This window comes from Moschus berezovskii, chromosome 19 (assembly GCF_049115385.1).
Source record: "Moschus berezovskii isolate FMDL1 chromosome 19, NW_MosBer_1.0, whole genome shotgun sequence".
Taxonomy (NCBI): domain Eukaryota; kingdom Metazoa; phylum Chordata; class Mammalia; order Artiodactyla; family Moschidae; genus Moschus; species Moschus berezovskii.
In genome coordinates, this window is record NC_142478.1 from 75,218,326 (window position 1) to 75,239,363 (window position 21,038).

Sequence of the window (21,038 nt, forward strand, 5' to 3'; positions counted from 1 at the left end):
AAACAAGGAAGAGAAAGAAAAGAAAATCCTCTGAAACACATCATGGTGATGGCTGCACAACTCTGTGGAGGCCCTAAAGACGGCTGATTGCAGACTCTACATGGGTGAATTGTATAATACATGAATCAGAATTCTATAACACCGTTATAAAAGAAGAGAATGCTTACCATCCTCTGTGTGCACAGGCGGCTCATCCTTCACTGACACGTGCTCACTAACACACGCTCGTGTGTGATCCCCAAGCCCTGGCTGCACACGTGGTTTCTATTTAGGAAACTGCTCTGCAGCCAGTCAGCTCTACCTTCCCATTTCAGAAAATATTTACCTCATGTAAACACTCAAGGCTCAAGTTTCTCTGACGGAGCTCTGTGCCTCTTGACAGCTGGTTCACCTACACCAGTACCCGACTGTAAATGCTGTCTGCTTTTAACTCTGGACACAGAGGGTCCCAGAGCTGCAGCCCCACGCTCGGGCACCAGATGCTCGGCAGAGCCAGGCAGCCCAGACAAGCCTTGCCTCCTGTGTGTCTGTCCCGCTTCACTGCGACCAGCAGCTCTGCCCCCGGGGAGCGCACGCGCAATGACAGGACGGGGGTCACGCGGTGCCCAGGCGGCCCCAGTTACTGTAAGAACTCACCGAGGACCCGCCCCAACCACTCGATCCGCTGCCCCCCAGCCCGTCCTCACCAGGGCCACACCCTCCACGAGCATCACCTGCGTCACTTAGAAGGGGCGGGAGCCCTTCTGGGCCCACTGGCCGGGGCCCGACCCCTGGGGAGGATTGAGCCCGAGGACAGAGGGTCTCTGCCTCAGGGCACCATCCACAGGAGCCACCAAGGCCCAACAGCACCCTGCAGGACTCATGGGAGCTGGGCATGGATAGCGGTGCCAGCAGGCCGGCCTGGGTGCCCACGCACCGCCTCCCACAGCTGTCCAACAGATGCAGAGCAGCACCCAGCAGTGAGTGGCCACCCCGTCCCCGTGGCCTGGCACCTGCCCCCGGGCACTGTCCCCCAGGGCTTACCCGGGTCTTGGCCTTCAGGAACACGTGGCTCTCCATGTCCTTGCTTGATTTGCTGTGGGCCACGCCAGCCTTCCTCATGGCATCCTCGCTGGAATACAAAGGAAAAGAGACGTTGACACAGACTCCCCGGCCAGCGGGCCCTCATAGCAGCTGTCCGGGGCCCACGGGCAGCCCGGCCCGCCAGCTTGGCTGAGGCCCAGGGCAGGCACGGAGGGAGGGGCCCTCAGTACAGCAAGGAAAGGCGGCTGAGCGCAGAAGGCGGCAGGGCCAGGAACGGCAGTCACCCTGGCAAGAAAGCAGCTGCCCAGCTCGGGCCGGCAGTGGGGCCAGCCTAGGGCTGCTCACAACCAGCACAGTCGATGGCAGGGTGGTAGCTGCCTCCAATTCCTGCCCTGAGGACACCCGCGTTCCCTCCAAACTCCGGCGCCAAGAGCAATGGGACCCATGCAGAACTGAGGGGCCACGCCAGTCACCTTAGTCCCCCCAAGGCAAAGTTCCCACAGGCAGGGGGACCAAGGAGATGAGCCCGACCTCATCAACCTCCAGCTCAAGGCAGACGCCGACCTCACAGATGCCAACGCACGCACAGCGAGACCGGACTGGAGCCAGGTCTCCATCACGCGACGCCCTGCAGGGTGACAGCCGTGTGCATGGCTACACTGGAGCCTCTCTGGGGGCAGGACAGACTCTGCCCCCGACACAGGAAAGCACAGGTGGGCACGTGTTAGACAGGAGGGGGCACCTCGGGCCCCCCGCCGGGCCCCCTGCTCGCAGGCCACCTTCTTGCCTGCAGGATGGGTCTCCCCGCCCTTCTCCCCAGAGCTGGGCTCACTGACAAAGAAGCCCTCACTCCCACCATGGAATCCAACAAGCCGGGTAAAGCAGGTACCGGGGGCCTCTGACAGTTCCAAACACACTCACACCCCGGGCACCGCAGGGGGCTGCAGGACCACATCTGTCATCCCCAAAGAAATCCCAGGAAGGAAGCTAAATGCTGACACAGACAGATCTGTACTAACGTGTGAAGAAAAGGAAAATGCCACGCAGCCACCCCACTGCCAGGTAACTCATTCCCCACGTGAGGTCAGAGTTCCCACCTCCTGCCTGCTTCCCCAAGCCTGCGCCGGGCCCAGAGACAGCAACAGCGTCCTGCTGGAGAGGCAGCCAGCGTGGAGGAGACCCACGCACAGGAGACATGTAACCAGGCTCAGAAAGAGGTAGCGGGAAGGCAGCGGGAGCACAAGGCCAGGCCCCGGCAGGCCGGGGTAGCGCGCGGGCAGGGGCTGAGGTCGGCAGGGCAGGCGCTCCACGTGGAAGTGGGCTCTGAGACCCCAAGCACCTCAGACAGAGGTGACTGAGCAGACCCATCACTGGTCTCTGGTCCAAACCTGACCCATACCCGGGCCCCCGAGTCCCCCAGCCGGAGCCCAGAACCCACCTGCAGGGACACACCAGGAACCCCTGCTGCCTAGGTGCTGTGCCCACCACCGCCCGGACAACACACCTGGGGGCCTGCTCTTCTCAGCTCAGTCCTCATCCCACGTGTCACCACGCCCGGGCCGTTCTGCGGTGGCCTCCGCCTCCAGGCCTCCACAGTGCGGAACTCCACTCAGTCAGCGTCCAGCCCTCGTCCCCGATGCTGGCATCTGCAGCGGAAGGCAGATGCCCGCTGTGTGTCCCTGGGCGGCTGTGCCTGCACGTGAGCCGGATGTGCGCTCAGGCCACAGGCCCTGGCCACCCAGACCCCCCCGGTGACCCTGTGAAGGTGCCACCTCAAGGTGCCTGTGTGTCCGTCCTGCAGAGGGCGGACGGGACAGTGTCCGCACACGGGTCACGCCGAGGTCACAGGAGCACTGTCAGGCACACAGGCACAGGGACAGCCAGGTGTGAAGGAAGCCGGTCGGAGAACAGTCTCACCGGAGCCTCCCACCCACACTCCCGTCTCTCCTGACACCCCCTCCCCAGCTGTGACGGGGGCGCGTTCCCAGCACCCCGCCCCTCCCTCTGGGGCCTGTGCCGAAGATCCCGGCCTCAGCGGGACCGGATGCCCTCTGCCCACCCAAAGGCTTTCATGCCACCAAAGGAAACTTGCCGGATTTGGGAACCATGATGCCATTGGCCAATGGACCTCTTGGGGGTGGAGGTTTCTGCAGCCCTGCCCCACTCCCAGGGGAGGCTACCTGGCCAAGGGCTGCCTGTGTGTGGAGGCTGTTTTCTTTCACCACCGCAGGACAGAAGCTTGCGGCTGGTGGCTGACCCTGCACCCAGTGTAAGCTCTGAGCCCCAGCAGCATGGTGGATGGCAGGTGGATGCGCCACGCCCGCAGAGGGAGGGACGAGGCCCTCTGAAGCACCCCATCAAGCACACAGCATAGAGCGGGAAGGACACACCAGGTGGGAGATGCTGAGCCTGCCCCCAAGACGCCCAGGGGTGAGGCCTTGCACCAAGGCCACAGAAGCGGAGCCGGAACCCAGCTCACTCCGAAGCTGACTGAGCCCCTTCGTAACCATCGCCAAAAGCCCCTCCTCCCTGATCATCACTAACAAGCTTCCTGGCTCCCCAGCAGGCAAAGAGGCCCACTCCAGTGAACACCCTAGAGCTCCTCAACCAATCACTTAACACCAGCCTTGCAGCAGGAATTGTCTTTGTCTTGAGGTTATAAAAATTGGCTATTAACTCAGGTAAACTGTTGACTCTCCCTTGCCTGTCAGGAGTTTTTGACCCACTGCACTCACGGTGCCCACGTTATTCCTGCTCTTTGCTCTTAATAAACTCATTCCCTTCTGAAATGCTCTATGTCTGGAAATTATTTTCCTACCTGCGCTTGGACTGCCCCAACATTTGGTGTCCTGTACGGGGCTCTGTGTCTGGAAATTCTATTACAACCTGCACTTAGACTGCCTCAATGGAAAAGAAGTTCCTCCCACATTTTTACCAGCCACCCATCAGAGAGAGAAGTTCAAGCCCTGCCCTGAGGTCCAAGGAGGGGTGCCAGGGCCCAAGGGCCGGGGGCGAGCTCCCCACATCTGCAGCACAGCCCGGGGAGCTGACTGGTGAAGCACGGCTCAGGCCAGCATAGGAGAGAACTGTCCCACCCTCCCTAAATGCCATTGGGCACCAAGGAAGCCCAGGAGCCTGCCTCCAGAGAGGAGAGGGAGTCACCACGCGGGCCCCAAGAGGGAGCAGGCTGTGTCCGACTCACACATCTATAGGGTTCATACCTATAGGGTCAAGTCAGAAAAGACTTAAACTCTTTGGTTTGTCCCTTCAAGTATTATACTCTCTTAGGCGGAGAAGGCAATGGCAAGCCACTCCAGTACTCTTGCCTAGAAAATCCCATGGACGGAGGAGCCTGGTAGGCTGCAGTCCATGGGGTCGCTACGAGTCAGACATGACTGAGCGACTTCACTTTCCCTTTTCACTTTCACACATTGGAGAAGGAAATAGCAACCCACTCCAGTGTTCTTGCCTGGAGAATCCCAGGGATGGGGGAGCCTGGTGGGCGGGCTGCCGTCTATGGGGTCACACAGAGTCAGACACGACTGAAGTGACTTAGCAGCAGCAGCAGCAGGCAGAGAATTCTTTAAAAATGGTGAGCTTTTTTGGAGAGGAGGGTAAGGGACCAGCCAGAATGAAAAATAAGGAAATATATATGTACACAGGTTCCAGGGTGCGCTGTGGCTCTCGGAAGAGGAACCCACCTGTCGAAGAACAGAGCCATGTGAAGGGTGAGGCGCTAGCTTAAGTCATAATCCAAACACGCACATTCCCTGTAATAACCTCACTTGAATACAAGTAAATAAGAGCTGAAAATCCAAGTTGGAAAGAGGGACTGAACCTGCAGGTATGATTTCCACTTGCCTTCACAGAGCCCTGTCAGAATGAGCAGCTGACCACGGGCTCCCACACACCTAACACCGACAGATAAAGATCCCCCAGAGGAACTCAACAGGAAGAAGAAAATATCAAGAAACTACCTTTATTACCCAAGCATAACAGATAAGACATGGCATCCATTTCACAGGAACAGGACACTGAAAACCAGAAAAGGCAGACTGCCAAAAAAAAAAAAAAGGTTCTGACAAATGGAAGTATATTAGATGTTAGCAAGGAAAGGTCAGATAAGACTGAAGACATCTCCCGCAGGGCAGAGCCAGAGTCAGGAAACAGGAGGTAGAGACAGGAGGGCCAGAGCTGTGAGGACCTGGGGAAGAGCACACCTCTGGGTGGCGGGATGGAGCCCCCGGGGAGGGAGTGGAGGAGCGTTCCTTGAAGCGCCACCCTGCGCTGGGGAGCCAGGCGAGCTGCCCTAAAGCTCTCAGAGAGGAGCAACGCCAGGCCCAACCTGGGGCCAAACAGCAGCGGGACGGGCAACTCAGTCCTCGGGGATGGCCTCCACCGAGGAGGCCGCGTGCACCGGGACCGATGCGCCTCCCCTCGCCGCCAGAGCGAGGTGGGGAAGGACAGGCGGCCTGGCGGCACAGAGAGGCCACTGAGGCCGCAGCCCCAGGCCAGTGTGGTCAGAGGGGCCGACCAGAGAGGGCCCAGCGCACAGCGCCCCCGGTGGGAGAGACCCCTTGCGTCGGTGCGGCCCAGCACCCAGGGGGCTGCGCTGGGGGCAGGAAACGATGAGACGCAGTGGCTTAGTCACCAGCTGCAAGCAGATGCTCCAGGCCTGAAAGGAGGACGCCCGCCCGCCCTCACAGCAGCTGGGAGCCTGTCTCAAGCTACATCCCAGACCTTGATTCCCTGTTTTCTCCTCACGTCCCTGTTGGTCGGACGGAGCTCTCCAGTTTCTGCTGGGAAGATTTCTCAACGGTGAATGAGGCTCAGTGAAAGAGCCAGGCCTAAAGAAGCTACCGCTGCTCTCAGGAGGGTGTGTCTTCTTTGAGCTAGAGCAGAAGCTTTGTCGTCTTCTCCACTCGCATGTCTGACTCATCTGGGCACGGGCCCCAGGGCTCCCCAGGTTCCAGCCCTGAGTGTGTCCCAGCCACCCCAGGGCAACCACCCGGCAAGGATGGTCTGTGTCAAGCCAAGAGCTTATGGAAGTGTTTATCTCACAGGACTTGTGAAGTGTTCGGGAAGAGCAAAGCCCTGTCTTCCAGAGATCCGCACTTGATTCAGGCAGTGAGAATCACACGGTATCTGGGATGTGACTGAAAATAGTCCAGGGGAGGGGGGACAGGGAGAAGGACGGGAAACGCTGGTCCCATGATGTGAACTCTCCAAGTAGTGGGGAGACCGCACTCCCATGGTCCGTACTTCTGTGAAGGGTTGGAGAAATCCTAATGGAACAAGATAGGAAATAAAAGGGTCATCTCATCTGGTGCAAGCCTGCTCACACCCTGCTCCTGTCACAGACCCCGCCCTTGAACCACTGTTATAACCCTCATCAAATTGTCCCGGCGCAGGCAGGCGGGGGAACACATAGTTTTTTAAGGCAGGAGCACACTGTGTCCCCCTCTCTGGCAAAATAATAAAGTATCCTTTTCTACTTCACCCAGACAGACAAACAGGGTCGTTTCAAGCACACAGGAAGACACTGGGGAGACGCGTGAAGAAGGCTCACGTCCAAGAGTGTCCTGTAGTGGGGTCCTTTGGGCCCTCACACAGGGAGCGACCATGTGGCCTAGAAAGCCTGGGCCTCTGGGACGGGGGAAGTACTAAGCCTCAGAAAGCCTGCTCTAGTAACCGGAAGTCGGTCCAGTCCCTCCTCACCCAGACAGATCAGAAGGCCCGCCGTGCCTCAGCTCAGTTCAGTGGCTCAGCCGTCGCCGACTCTTTGTGACCCCACGGATGGCAGCACACCAGGCGTCCCTGTCTGTCACCAACTCCCGGAGTTCACGCAAACTCGCGTTCATAAGAGTCGGGGATGCCATCCAGCCATCTCACCCTCTCTCGTCCCCTTCTCTTCCCACTTTCAATCCTTCCCAGCATCAGGGCGTTTTCCAATGAGTCAGTTCTTCCCATTAGGTGGCCAAAGTACTAAAGTTTCAGCATCAGTCCTTCCAATGAACACCCAGGACTGATCTCCTTAGGATGGACTGGTCGGATCTCCCTGCAGTCCAAGGGACTCTCAAGAGTCTTCTCCAACACCACAGTTCAAAAGCATCAATTCTTCAGCACTCAGCTTTCTCTTTGGTCCAACCCTCACATCCATACATGACTACTGGAAAAGCCATAGCTTTGACTAGATGGACCTTTGTCGGCAATGTCTCTGCTTTTTAATATGCTGTCTAGGTTGGTCATAGCTTTTCTTCCAAGGAGGAAGCATATTTTAATTTCATGTCTGCAGTCACCATCTGCAGTGATTTTGGAGCCCAAGAAAATAAAGTCTGTCAATGTTTTCATTGTTTCCCCATCTATTTGCCATGAAGTGATGGGACCGGATGCCTTGATCTTAGTTTTCTGAATGTTGAGGTTTAAGCCAACTTTTTCACTTTCCTCTTTCACTTTCATCAAGAGGCTCTTTAGTTCCTCTTCACTTTCTGCCATAAGGATGATGTCATCTGCGTATCTGAGGTTATTGATATTTCTCCCGGCAATCTTGAGTCCAGGTTGTGCTTCCTCCAGTCCAGCGTTTCTCATGATGTACTCTGCATATGAGTTAAATAAGCACGGTGACAGCATACAGCCCTGACGTGCTCCTTTTCCAATTTGGAACCACTGTGTCCAGCCTCTCGAGAACTGGAACCACGGACACTCAAGTCCCAGCCGGGGTCCCCAGGGCATGGACTGTGGTCCTGAGAAAGCCACCACTCAAACTGAACTCAGAGTCTCGTTCCACTTCAAAAACATGGACTGTGTGTGTACTGGCATATTTAAAAGGCATACACATCAAGTCATATGCCCAAGAAACAGGACTGAAATAAAGAGGTCACAATGTCAGCAACAGCCACCTCTGGGCAGAGAGCATGAAAAACACTCTGCTGCTTTGAAATAATCTGCAATGTTATCTGAACAGAACGAAGCGCTGTGCCCACCAGCCCCCACTGACCGACACAGGAGCTGAAGACGGGCCAGCGCTGCTGGGACGGGCTGCCCACTCCCACATCCTCTCCCTCCGCCCCTCACACGGCCCACAGCGCCCAGGGCGGGGCTCCCTGCTTCCCCCACGGGCGGGCGGACGCCCCACACAGCCTGCACGTCATCACCCGTGTCTCAAAGCCTCCCTCCGGTCGCGGCACCCGGTGGGTCTCCACCTGGGTGCGCATGAGAAATCAACAAGGTGCTTGTGATGAAGGCAGCCTGACAAGGCAAGGGCGGCGAGCCCCCTCAGGGCTGCTGGGGACCGCCACTGGGGCCACCTGGAAACCCCGGCCGGCACTAAGAGTCTGAAGGCCTGCCCTGGAGGCGGAGTCCAGAGAGCCAGCATGGCACCAAGCAGACGGGGCAAGCCGCCCGGGGCGGGGTCACGCAGCGGATGGGAGACGGCGCCGTGCCATGGAGCAACGGCAAAAAGAAGAACCTGCCGCCCACGAGGACAAGTGTCGTGCATGTGACACTCAGTAGAGCCAAGACCCAGGGGTGTACAGCGTGGGATTCCAAGGACAGCAAGTGCGGGAGCAAACGTCTCCGTGGCCAGGAAGTCAGGAGAGCAGGGCCAGCTCTGCACCAGCTGAAGCACAGGGTGCCTCCCGTTCAGGATGCAGCGTGGGCGGCGGGAGGGCTTTACTGCAACACAAAGACACACGATGGGACTCTGCAGGGCCCTGAGCCCCAGCCCCACCCTCAGCTCTAATGCCACACTGACCGCAGCCCCAGGCAGGGCTCCCAGAGTCCTCCCTGGGATGACTCTCAGCACCCAATGGCTGTGAAGGGCCCCCAGTGGCCCACAGGGCCTTCTCTCCACTCGACAACAGGGGCTCCAGCCCACACCCGGCGACCAGACCACTGCCTAACACCGCACCTCTGATGAGGACGGAAAGCAAGTTGGAAAGAGGGAGAGGACGGGGTCAGCGGGGATGCAGCTGAGCACTGCCCCAGCCCCGGAGTCTGGACAGGCTTCGGAGAGCAGGCGCCCCGGGCAGCACCTTCTGCCCCTGCCAGCCATGCCCGGCCTGGATGCCGAGGGACTGAGCAGAGGCCACCGGGTCACACCCCGCCCTGGTCCTTACCCTGGTCCCCAGGTCAGGAGGAGCACCCGCTGCTCGTCAGCAAGTCGGAGCAGAGCCTGGTGAGGACCAGTGAGCGGAGAAAAGACACGCCCGAGTGCTCTGCCATCACCAACAGCCACAAAAACGACAAGTTGGAGCGTCTTCTCCAAGCACTCACTGTGCCAAGTCAGTTACTGCACCTGGATGCACAGCTCACTCAGGCAGAGCCCGTTATTGACAGGACCCGCCTGGGCCAGCAAGGCGCGCCCCACAGCTCAAGGGATCCCGACCAGGGGCGGAAGCCACACCCTCGGTAGTGACAGGGCCAAGCAAGAGACCACCAGGCGTCCTCACAAGCAGAGCTTCCTTGTGAAAATGGAGCGGCGCGTCCCCCACCCTCTGGAGTTGTGGTTTCGAGGTAATCACGCCTGGGCTCCTAACCACCCTCCCCTGTCTCCGGGACCAGGTACTCCTTTGCTTATCTACTAAGCAGAACCACCCAGAACAGCCTGGACTCCCCTGTCTACACAGCTCCACACTGCTTTCCACACCCCTCCCTGCAGCCGCCCGATGTCCCTCACCTGAGACGAGGCACCTAGGGGTGCGCACGACGCAGAGGTGGGACCAGCTCCTGCTCCCCACGAACCGCTAACACTGCTGGCAAGACAAAATAAGTAACCACGAGTGTCAAAACCGAGTTCACCTGTTCCGTTCATGCCAGGATGCATCCAATCAGAGTCCAACAAACTCGGGAGAAAAGTAGGACCACTGTGGGCGGAGCCATCAGGGGTCAGGAGTGGGGATGATGCCAGACTTCCGACAGGGAAGAGGAGAAACGACTGCAGCCAGAGGTGTGGAGCAGGGGAGTCTGGCGGGGGCTCTCCCACTGCATGGGGGCAGAAGCGGGGAGGGAACCTGGACAGGCAGCTTCAGATGGAAAGCAGAAGCCTCTCAGCAGGGGTGGGGAAGAAAGAATCGCCTTCAGACGGCTGTGCTGGCACCGGGTCAGGCGAAGGAGGCTGCCCACCCTGACTCAGGGCACGTGGCGACTCGCCACCTCACAGCAGTTGGAGGAGACCACAGCCCTCCTCCTCCTCCCTGCACACAGGGTCTACCTCTCCTTCAAGAGATTTCTGATTGCAAACAAATACATGTTGACTGTTAAACTACACAGTACCCACGTGTACTACAGATTACAAAGAAAATTAAAATCACTCAGACAACCAGCCAAAAGCAACGACTTAAACTCAGCCTACACCCGACGTCCATGGCGCATGGGGACGCCAGCTTGCCTGCATCCCGCATGCGTGGTGCTGTGACTTTCTCAGACTCTGAGATGATCACCCATCAGGGTGACCCACAGTCACCCCTGGAGAGGCAGGAAGCAACTGTGACTCGAGAATGCTCGTGATATTCCTGCCTGGAGGGGCTCAGACCAGGGGGTGACAAACATTCCAACAATCCAGATGCAAACTGCAGGTGAGGCAGTCAGAGAGCGTGGGGCTGGGGGGAGCCAACTTGGAGTCCTGGGAGGACAAGGGGCAGGGGGCCTGGTGCTGATGAGCCAGGGAAGCAAGCAGGAAGCGGGGCAGCCAGGTCCAAAGCCAGGGGCCTGTGAGGTTCTGGGGCAGCCTGGCACAGCAGGGGTGGCAGGCAGAGACTCTGGAGGAGGAATCCCAGCCCGGAGCTGAGTCCACCGGCTGCCACCCAAACAGTCTGGGTGTCAAAGAGTGACTGGGGACAGAGGGTGGAGTCCTTGAGGTGGGAGTTGACAACTTGAAACTGAGTGCTGAACACACAGGTATGGCGGGGTCTTTATACTACTTGGTTCTACAACCCATTTTGAATTTTCAAAAAGCCATCAGAGTTCCTTTAAAAATTGACCTTTACGGTTCATAACCGACATCACTGCCCTCAGGGATGCTCTTCTGGGGCAGGAACCCCTTGTTCTTCACGGCCCTTCCCACCCAAGAATGCCCACTTAGGGTCCTGGACCAGCCAGGGCCACAAGGTCAGGAATGGCACCAACAGCTGGACGATTTCCAGCCAGGAAGTGGTGTGAGAGCTGCAGCCTGTGAGGCCAAAGGGCAGCGGGGCTTGCGGTGCTGTGTCAGCCACCCTGTGGGAACCAGTGACCCATGGGGAGTGGTTAAAACTGCCAACAGGATGCCCACTGGCAGTAGCTCCACCAAAGCGCTCACGGTGCATCTGGCTTGGGTTAACTTCCATCCCCCCAGTTTTCCCAGAGACGTGACCATTCTTTCAGATGAAAAGGCAGTTTGCCTCGAGGCGGCGGGTGAGCCAACAGGCCAACTCCTGCAGCAGGGCGCAGAGCACACCCCCACGTTTCAGCTGCCATTGAGAAAACCCTGGGTGGCGGAGGCCCGTCCCCTAGGTCACTCTCACTCCTGGTCCAGGGACGCAGAGCTGAGGCTCAGCACCCTGAAGTCACTGTCTCACCAGTCACGCTCTGGCTGTTTCACTGGGACTGACGGTGAGCAGACAGGGCCCCTGGCCTCGGGGCGCAGACATTCTGGTGGCGGGCTGTACCCAGACACCAGCCCGGCCATGTGGAAGACACCCGGCGAGGAAGAAGTGATGGTCTCCGCAGCCTCTGCGCTGGAGAGCAAGGCCAGAGTCACAGCACAGAGGCCCAGGGCTGCTGCGGCCTGTGGGCCAAGCCAGGAAAAGCGTCGGCCAAGACTCAGCGGCTTCTGCCCAAGGGAGGGACCACAAGCCACAGGCAGGCTCCAGACACGCAAACTTCGGAACGCTCCCCTCCTTCTGAAGACCTCTCCAGACCCTTGCAAGTTGCCGTCTGGTTGTTCTCCTCGGCTTCTGTGCTTGTTTTGTTTCTAGGTAACAGCACTCGGCACGCTCCTTCCGGTCTAGGCTGAAATCTCCGCGCCTTCTAGGTTGCAGACCTGGACCTCTCGTGTCCCTTGGGGGCCGTGGCAGAAGAGGCAGGTGACCTGTTGCTGCCCCCCCACCCGCGACTCCCCCCGACCCTGGCCCCCGACTGGAGCCCTGGCCAGAGCTGCCCTCCCCGAGGCCTGTCTCCTCCCCTTGGGATCTGTCAGCCCAGCGGACGTTCATTCACTCCACGCCTGAAGGTGCAACCTGCTCACTCAAGAGTGGGAAGTAACGATACAAAACTTGAGAGGGGTCTCTGGAGACGCTTAAGGCAGCCCTTTCTTGCATTCACGGTGCTGCTCACTCCTCACACATGCTTGTTCTCCAGAAGCCGACAGACTGGACACGTGTGCGCAACACGCACCCCATGACCCCAGGAGGCAGGTCTAAGGCCCACAAAGGCCAGCTGGGGGGTCCTCGGGGGGCTGCCCTTGCGGTCCTGCAGGGAAAGCAGGTGTTCCACAAAGAGCCCATCTGAGCCCACTGAGAGTTTCACAGCTACCCTCCCCAGAAGCTCCCGTAAGCGTCATCGGTCCCCTCACCACCTTCACTGTCCCCTCCTCCTGCCAGGGCCCAGGGTGGGGGCATCAGGCGACACGTCACTGCGAGTCCCCAGCCCTCCATTCCCCTCCCACCAGCCCTGTGAGACAGACTGGACTCCTGTCTTCAAGAGGAGGAGATGACCAGAAAGGTGACATGCCCAAGGTCACTCAGCTAACACGTGGAGAAAGAATGGGCTCCCAAGCTTCAGAGTACGTGCTGGAGACGGTCGCCCAGGCCAGTGGTTCAGACAGCGGCTCACACAGCCCCCAGGACGACACCTGCTCCTGCACGCTTCAGCAAGTGCTTAACACGCCAGGTGTCATTTTCACAGAATCAGAGTCTTGCGGGAAACTCAAAGGGCCAGAGATACATTACAGGGGGTGACCGACTCTAGGCAGGGTGGGCAGGACCTGGAGAATTTGATACTGAAGCAGACCTATCAACAAAGAGAAGGAGCTAGTCAGGAATACAGTGGGGTGAGTCTACCCGTTGTGGAATTCTTTAAATACTCCGTGATACATTGTTTAAAGGAAAAGAACAAAGAAAGAATTTGGAATGTGCAAGAAGCTGAAAGACCAGAGAGGCTGGACAAGGGCAGGGGTTCAAGAGAGGTGGTGAGGCCAGGCTGGGCCATCCAGAGCTCTGTCCTGACGCTGAGGACAGTCACTGAAGAGCTGTCAGCAGGGCAGTGGGGAGCGAGGGGAGGCAGAAGTCGGGGAGTGGGGGCTAAGGAGAGGCTGCCCTGGCGTCTCCGCAAGGCCTCCGGACAAGCCCCACTAACACTGCTTTCCGCAGTGGGCCAGGAGCGCGCTCTCTCCAGAGCGACTCAGAGCTGGGGGAGGCAGGGCGCCGCTCTCAGGTGCCCCCTACCCCTGCGACGGCCCCGATCTCCACGGGGTTTTCCTCACTCGACTATAAATTACTGCGGCTCAGGACAGTTCCCAAGGGACCACCCGGCAGGCCACTGCAGGGAGCACAGTTGGGGAACTAAGATCCCACATGCCCTGTGGCACGGACCAAAAAAAAAAAAAAAAAAACTAACAAACCATTTCCCAAGACAGCCAACTTTAAGCACCAATATAAACCTGCAGATAGTCAGAGGCAACAATATGCCCAGGTGTCCTGACCGTTTGTAACTCTGTGAACACCATAAATCAAGGCACTAAGAATCACAGCTTTCAAAGTGAGACCTGGAGAGAAAACAGAAACTCTGAGAACTGAGAACACCCACACGAGTGAGGCAGACAGCCTCCGAAACTGCTCATCCTGGGCTCCCCAATGTGCCCAGGCCCTAACCCTGAACACGCCCACAGGAGAGGCAGAAGGGCCTCTCCAGACCTCATCAAGACACTGACTTCACAGTGGGGACAACATCCTGGATTATCCTGGTAAGCTCAATCTACTCTGAGCCACTAGCAGAGAATTATTTTTTTCTGGATGGGGCAGAAGAGCCCACCCCTTGCTGGAGCTGGGCACGTGGATGTGGGAGGGAATGAAGCCAGCCCCTGGGAACAAAGACAGACTGACCCTGGCAAGGCTAACAGCCAGTGAGGACCGATTTCACCTCAGGCCTCCAGCTGTGTGGAACTGAACTGTCAACAACCTGAACGAGCCTGAAAGCAAATTCTACCCCAGAGCCTCCAGGAGGAAAGGCACCTGCCAACATGCTGATTTCGGCCCTGGAAGACCCTGGGGAGAAGACTCAGCTGAGCCCACTTAGACCTCTGATCTACAGAAACTGATGGGTAATAATACACCTCAGTTGTTTTTAAACAAAACGAATTGTAGGCAGCAACAGAAAAGTAATATCTAAGCACCCATCTGGCAAAAAAAGAAAAAGGACCCCCGTCCTCTGGAAGCAGAAGGCTGAATCAAGAAGTACTCAGTCTGTCCTCTTTAGTGGCCCCCCAGCCCTCAGACACTCCCGCATCTGCGCCACTTCCTTCGGGGAAAATTCATTCCTCTCGTCTTTAAACTCCAGGCTTCCTCCAAGAGAAATCTCTGACCTGGGGGCCTTTCTTACAGGAGCCCAGAAGCGGGCCAAGCCTCAAGATTGCACTGAGTCTGCAACATGGGCAGAACTGTCCCAGACAATTCCACTGCAGGGCCCCGCTGAGCTCTGCAGTCCCCACTGCCTGCCCCGGACTGCCGGCTTCCCTGCCTTCCCCCACTGCCTTCCTTCCACACGGTCGCACCCCACCCCTCCACCCAGTTAGTCAGCAAGGACCGTCCATCCGCACTGGCTCTCCTCTTTCCCTGGGATTGTCTTCCTCTTTCACTTTCCAGCACTGTCTCACACAGGCCTTTATAAGCGCCTGCCTGACTAGGTCACTTCTCAACGATTTTATGAAACGATAAGAAAGGCAGGGCTCTAGCAGGGGGGAATTCAGGCGTGAAAAACGACAGGGTCCCCAGACCCCCAAGAGCTCAGAACTCTTGGAATGGCCTTCTTGGCCTCTCTCCTCTGTTCTTGATCCGCCTGGGGTGGGAGGGTGGGGAAATAGAGGGATCTTCCCAACCCTGGCATCTCGCACCTCCAGGCAGGCCCCGTGCCAGAGGCTCACCTCCCCAGCGCGGCACCTTCACCACTAACTGACCGCCCCCGTTCGCCCCCGCTGCATGATCGTCTCCTGAAACCCCACGGCTCAGCCTAGCACGAGTACCAGCGCGCTGCGCGGTGGGGGCTCAGTCTCCAAGCCTCAGCTGGCGGTGACGGCCCTGCCCACTCCTACTCGTCTTTCTGGGGCTCGATTTCTGCGTCGCCTACTCCCCAAGGCTGCTCCTGGCCAGCTCAAGAGAACTGTCAACTCCGGTAGGAGAAAGCCGACGCTGTAACTGCGCCCCGGGGGCAGGGGCTGACCCCCGCCGGGCCCGCGAGCCCCAGCAGAAGGCAGTAACCCGCCAGCGGCCACTGCGGAGAAGCGGGAGCTCGGCGCGCCCAGTCCCGGGGCGCCGGGCAGCCCCTAGCCTCGAGGGGTCAGCGGCTGAGGCCGGCGAGGAGGCGAACAACCCCAGCTCTTCACGCCCACTCCCGAGCGAAGGCCGCTTCCTGACGGCCTCTTCCTGCCACCCTCCGGCGAGGCCCGCGGCGGGGAGGGGGCCCCCGCAGCCTCCCGCCGCCGCCGCCCTCAGGCGCTTCTCCGCCGCGGACGCCGCTACGGGAGGCCCCGGGCTCCTCCGTCCGCACCGGGGCGCGGAGCGGGCAGAGGCCGCCGCCTCCGGAGCACGCGAAGGACGGACGCGGGAGCGCAGGACGGTGACTCAAGCCGGGGCTCGCCCGCTGCGAGAGCTCGGCCCAGGAAGACGAGCCCGCGGCCCCGAGGGGAGCGAGGGGTGGGCGGCGAGGGCCGCGGCCCGGCGCCCGGGGCCCCGCCATCCGGCCGCGCCGCCCCCGCCGCGAGGAGGGCCGAGGAGCGCCGAGGGGGAGGGCGGGGGTCGCGCCGCCGCCCCGGCCCCTACTCACATCTGGCTGACCAGCTTCTGCCGGAAGGCGGCGCTCCGCCAGTCGGTCTCCTGCCCCGAAACGTCCATGCCGGCGCCCCGCTCCGCCGCCGCCGCCTCAGCCGCGGAGCCAGGCCCAAACCCGGAAGCCGTCGGCGGCGCGGCGGCCGCGCCGGAAGAGGAGAGGGGATTGTGGGAAATGGGGGCGCGCGCGCGCTTGTGGGAAATGGAGTCCGCGGGCGCCCCCACCCCGCCGCGCTCCGGGTCACCTGCTTGGCCTGTGGCCCTACTGTGTGCAGGTCCCGTGAGCCCAGGGCACCCGCACCGCTCGGGGAGGCGGCGCTAAGCCCCCCGCTGCCTGAGCGGATGCCTTGGAGACACTGTTTATCCAGGATTTTTCAGCACCTGCTCGGCCCTTCCTGCGGCCGCATCCCACTAGGGACCAGACGCTGGTTCTCTTTTGGTCAGAATTTTGGAATTTCATATCCCACCGATGGCTCTATTTTCTAGGGCTTGGGAATGTGAGGAGCCCAAACCACATTGCTCATTTTTCAGCACAGGCTTTCCCGTCTGGCCCAACAGCCCTGTCCGTGGAGAACACAATCCAGATACTCACGAAAGGCACTCGAATGTGCGGAGTGGAGGAGGCAGGGGGAGCTGGAGGCAGGCGGGAATGGACCGGGGGGTGAAGCCTGAGGATACTCTTCAGTTCGGTCGCTCAGTCATGTCCGACTCTTTGCGACCCCATGAATCACAGCACGCCAGGCCTCCCTGTCCATCACCAACTCCCGGAGTTCACTCAAACTCATGTCCATCGAGTCGGTGATGCCATCCAGCCATCTCTTAGGAGGATGAAATCTCTGCCTGATTGATCCTCTGGGGCTTTGTCTGTGACCTGGGGAGGGAAGGCAGGTGACAAAAACCCTGAGCCCCGGGGTCCACAGAAGCTACTGAATGAATGTACAGTCACCAAGATGGGCCTCGTGGAAGGTGGACTGACACCTACCGATGCCTGCTAAGCGCCGGGCCCAAGAGGGCTGTGTCAGCTCTGTGTCCCCGACCCCCAGGCAGGAGTAGGGGCGGGACTGGGAGAGGAGGCAGTGAGCAGCTTCCCCAGAGGGGCCCCTCTTGTCCTCAGGTTCAGGTCTGGCCGTGATGGAGGGTTGTTCACATCTTCAAACTTTTCTGCTCTCATTCTTTCAAAAATATTTTTTAAAAATTCTGTCCTGGGAATTCGCTGCTAGGCCAGCTGTTGGAACTGTAAGCTTTCACTTGACAGGGAGCAGGTTTGACTGCTGGTGGGGAACTAGGATCCCACAAGTGTCCGGGTCAACAAAAAAATTCTGTCCCTGCGGTGATCAGCTTGTGCACGTTTGCCTAGGACCTCCCTGTTTCAGCTCCCAAAGCCCGTGTCTTGGCCGCCCTCAGGCCGACTGGAGTGGCTCATTGCGCTGTCTCAGTGCCTCTTGCACATTTACGAAAACTGAGATCTAACGCACGCCTCCTACAGCCCAGTCTGCTAAAGTGTGCTTCAACGAGCCTGTGCTGTGTGCTAATTGTGTTCAATAAACCAAGTGACTCATGAATTAAATGTTGGTTATGTATACTGTATATCTCCAATTCAGTGGGTTTTTTTCCTGTCCTTACTGTTGCTCCCTGTGACAAAGAGGCTCGGAACACTGTCAAGAATTTATCATCAAGATAAACTTAAGTGCTATCCCCTTTGGTGTTTGCTCCAGACTTCTATTTCTACTTATCCCTTTATCTGGGGTCCAACTTGGTTAGAGTCTGAATGGTGATTAGGGAAAGAGAGGCAGAGATGGCCACAGACCTCCTGGCCTCAGGGAGCGAGGGGAAGAGACAGGAAGGTAGATCCTAAATGGACACTAGCGGGGAAATGGCAAAGGAAACTGAAGCTGACCGGAGGCAGGATCCTTTCCCAAGCCACCCGAGGTGCTGGGCCAAACTCTACTCTGCTGGTTCCCGAGACCACCTTGCCATAGCTGGACCCTCTCACTGGCCACACATTTGGTGGATACCATGCTGGGCCCTGCAGGAGGCAGGAGCTGGAAGCTTCCCTCTAGAAAGCCTAGCACACCCTCCTGGGGGCTCTGGCCCTCCCCTTCCAGCCTTGCACGGGGACCCCTCTAGTCCCCCTCCTCATTCCGGTGCTCAATCCCGGAAGGTGCTGGCCTGCCCCTCCTGAAACCGCACACCTTGGATAGGGTACTGGACCCGGTCAGAATCCAGACTGACACTCGAACCCACTGTCTTTTAATTGGAATTGCACACCTGGTCTCAGGACTTAATGAAGCTAAGGTTCTTTATGTCTCCGGGCAGGAGGAATTCAGTGGGAGGCAAAGTGACAGGTAAGAAGTGGATTTATTTAGAAAGAAACACTTTCCATAGATAAAATACAGTTTCTCTCAAAGGGCGGGAGCAGTCTCAAAATATGTGGTGGTTAGTTCTTAAGGGCTGGGTAATTTCATAGACTAATGAATGGGAGGGTTAGTCCAACTATTTTCGAGATTGGGTGGGGATTTCCAGGAACCAGGCCACCACCCACTTTTTGGCCTTAGATGTCAGCCTCAGGAGGAGCAGGAGAAGGGGACGACAGAGGATGAGATGGTTGAACGGCATCACAGACTCAATGGACATGAATTTGAGTAAATTCCAGGAGTTGGTGATGGACAGGGAGGCCTGGAGTGCTGCAGTTTATAGGGCCGCAAAGAGTCAGACACGACTGAGCGACTGAACTGAACCGAACTGTCAGCCTCAGAGTAATTACAGCACCTGTGAGCACATCATTCAGATGCTGCCATATTACAGTGGGAGCGTAATGAGGCTGCAGGTCCAGTCGTCCAATCTTCCACCTTCGTGGACCCTGGCAACTCTAGCTAGTTTTTGTCCTGTCCTCAAGGGCTGTGCCGCTCTTCTAAAGGCTGTGCCCTGGGCCCTTCTCTCCTGCCTCACTTCCACGCCAGCACTTGCCGGATGTGACCCTCTTCTGTGTTTGTCTTGGAGCCTGCAATCATTTCTGAGCGTGGAGGTGGCGGGCAGTTGTTGCTTCTAAAAGCTACACACAGTAGAAACTTTACTTTTTATTGGAGTACAGTCACTTGGTTTCTTGGCTTCCTTGCTGGCTCAGTGGTAAAGAGTCCGCTCGCCAGTGCAGGAGACGCTCGCTTTCTGAGATGGCCTGCATTCTTTCCATGGAGTGTTTCTCTCTAAATAAACCCGCTTCTCACCTATCACTTTGTCTCTCACTGAATTCTTTCTGTGATGACACGTAAGTAACTTGAGCTTCATTACGCCCTGAGAGCAGGCGTGTGATCTTGATGAAAAGAAGGTGGGTTCAGGGACTTCCCTGGTGGTCCAGTGGTTAAGGATCCACCTTTCAATGCAGGGGACGTGGGTTCGATCACTGGTCTGAGAACTAAAATCCCCCTCTATGCCACACGGCAATTAACCAAGGCGCCACAACTACGCGTAGTGAGGCCACGTGATCTGGAGGCCAAGTGCCACAGCTAGAGAAAGCCTGTGCTCAGTAATGAAGATCCAGCCAAAATACATTAATTAATTTCTTTCATTTTTTACATTAATTTAGAACATTTTTTGGAAAATGTAAAATCACTTCTCATTAAGTCATTGATGAGAAAGTTGGTAACTTCTTAGCAGCTTTTTAATATTCAGGAGTATTGAAATTGTTAGCGGGGGTGTGTGTGTGTCCAGCTGCTCACTGCTCAAAAGCCAATGAGCAGGCCATGCTGATGGAAAGGAAAATGTGCTTTACTTTAAATGCTGGCAACTGGCAGGGGAGGGTGGAGACATCTGTCCAAAGGCAGACTCCCCACCCTCCATACCACCCCCAGCCAACCAGTGGGGCAAGAGCTTTTATAGACAAAAGTGTAGGGGGTGCATGCAGGGACCGCATGCAGGAAACAGCACAGTCAGCCCTGACAGCCTTCTTCACACTGGACATCGGGTGGTCTGACTGGCATCATCTTGGTTGTTTTCGGTCCCGTTAGTCTTCAGTTCCAGGGTCAGTTTGTTCCCATTTCTCTGAGGCCAGTTCTCGGAAATGTGGCAGCCTGGGTCGAGGGTACAGTCTGGTCATCATGGAGTTAACTTTTTCCACCTGGGGTTTCAGCATCTGTAAGACAGTTCACAGGATACGGCTCAGAATATTATCTATAGTCCTTGAGAAAGAGCTCAAGGTCCTTGGCTATGCTTAATGACCACCTTATTATTACCTGGTCTCTTTTGTTTCTGCATTTCTCATTTATCTGATTAAACTTACTCTGACTAAGGTTCTCTACAGACAAAAGGCAGGTGTAGGACATGGTGTGGCAGCTGGGGGCAAGGACCACAGGGTCCTGCTCCGTTTCAAAATGAACATGCAAATACAGGCAAGACTGACCTCTCCCACGGTGGGTGAGAGAGATCAACGGGCTCCCCCCACGTGGCAGAATTTCACGTCTAGAGACAAGAGTTATTCTGCACTGTGATTATCAGTAATGTACAGAGTTGTAAGCTAGTTCAATGCCAAGGAAATCTGATAGTCCAGAAGAGTGTGGTCCAGACGATGCCCAGTTCTCTCTTGAAGCCCACAGTTCTCCCTAAGAGTATGTCACATAATCTTTACAGGGTTTTTTTTACCTTTTTTTCCCAAGCAGGTAGCACTTCGTGTGCCCAGCAGTGATTGTCACATTGCGAATTGCAAATCCAGGTAGTGTGAGCTGCAAAACAAAGGATCCAGTTTCCGGATCCAGTTTCTTCAACAAGAAGAAAAATACGAGCTGCCGCACCCTCCCTCAACGACAGACCGCACTCCTCTGCGGAGTGTGCTTCTTTTTGAATCCGAATAAATCTACTTCTTACCTAAAAAAGAAAAGAAAGAAGAAGAAGAAGGAAAATACGCGTGAAGGGGAACCCAAAGATAAACAAAGGGAGACTTCAGAGGTACCCTATCCTAAGTCGCTTCAGCCGTGTCCGACTCTTTGTGACCCTATGGACTGTAGC

The 21,038-nt window shown here is 57.4% G+C and overlaps 1 protein-coding gene across 5 annotated transcripts in view; it reads right to left on the reverse strand.

The window, feature by feature from the left end:
- Window positions 1–16,198, reverse strand: part of MED15 (mediator complex subunit 15) — a 45,171-nt gene extending 28,973 nt beyond the window's left edge. For 3 of the 5 annotated variants that reach the window (XM_088828396.1, XM_055404876.2, XM_055404878.2), the window contains exons 1-2: window positions 16,039–16,197; window positions 1,024–1,111 (exon numbers count right to left, since the gene is read on the reverse strand). In XM_088828396.1, the coding sequence (XP_088684522.1) occupies window positions 1,024–1,111; window positions 16,039–16,106 (156 nt within the window). In that variant the 5' untranslated portion in view covers window positions 16,107–16,197. Of the gene's footprint in view, window positions 1–1,023; window positions 1,112–2,527; window positions 2,670–16,038 lie in introns of all 5 variants that reach the window. The other 2 variants (XM_088828397.1, XM_088828398.1) reach the window with 2 other exon arrangements.
- Window positions 16,199–21,038: the final 4,840 nt, after the last annotated feature.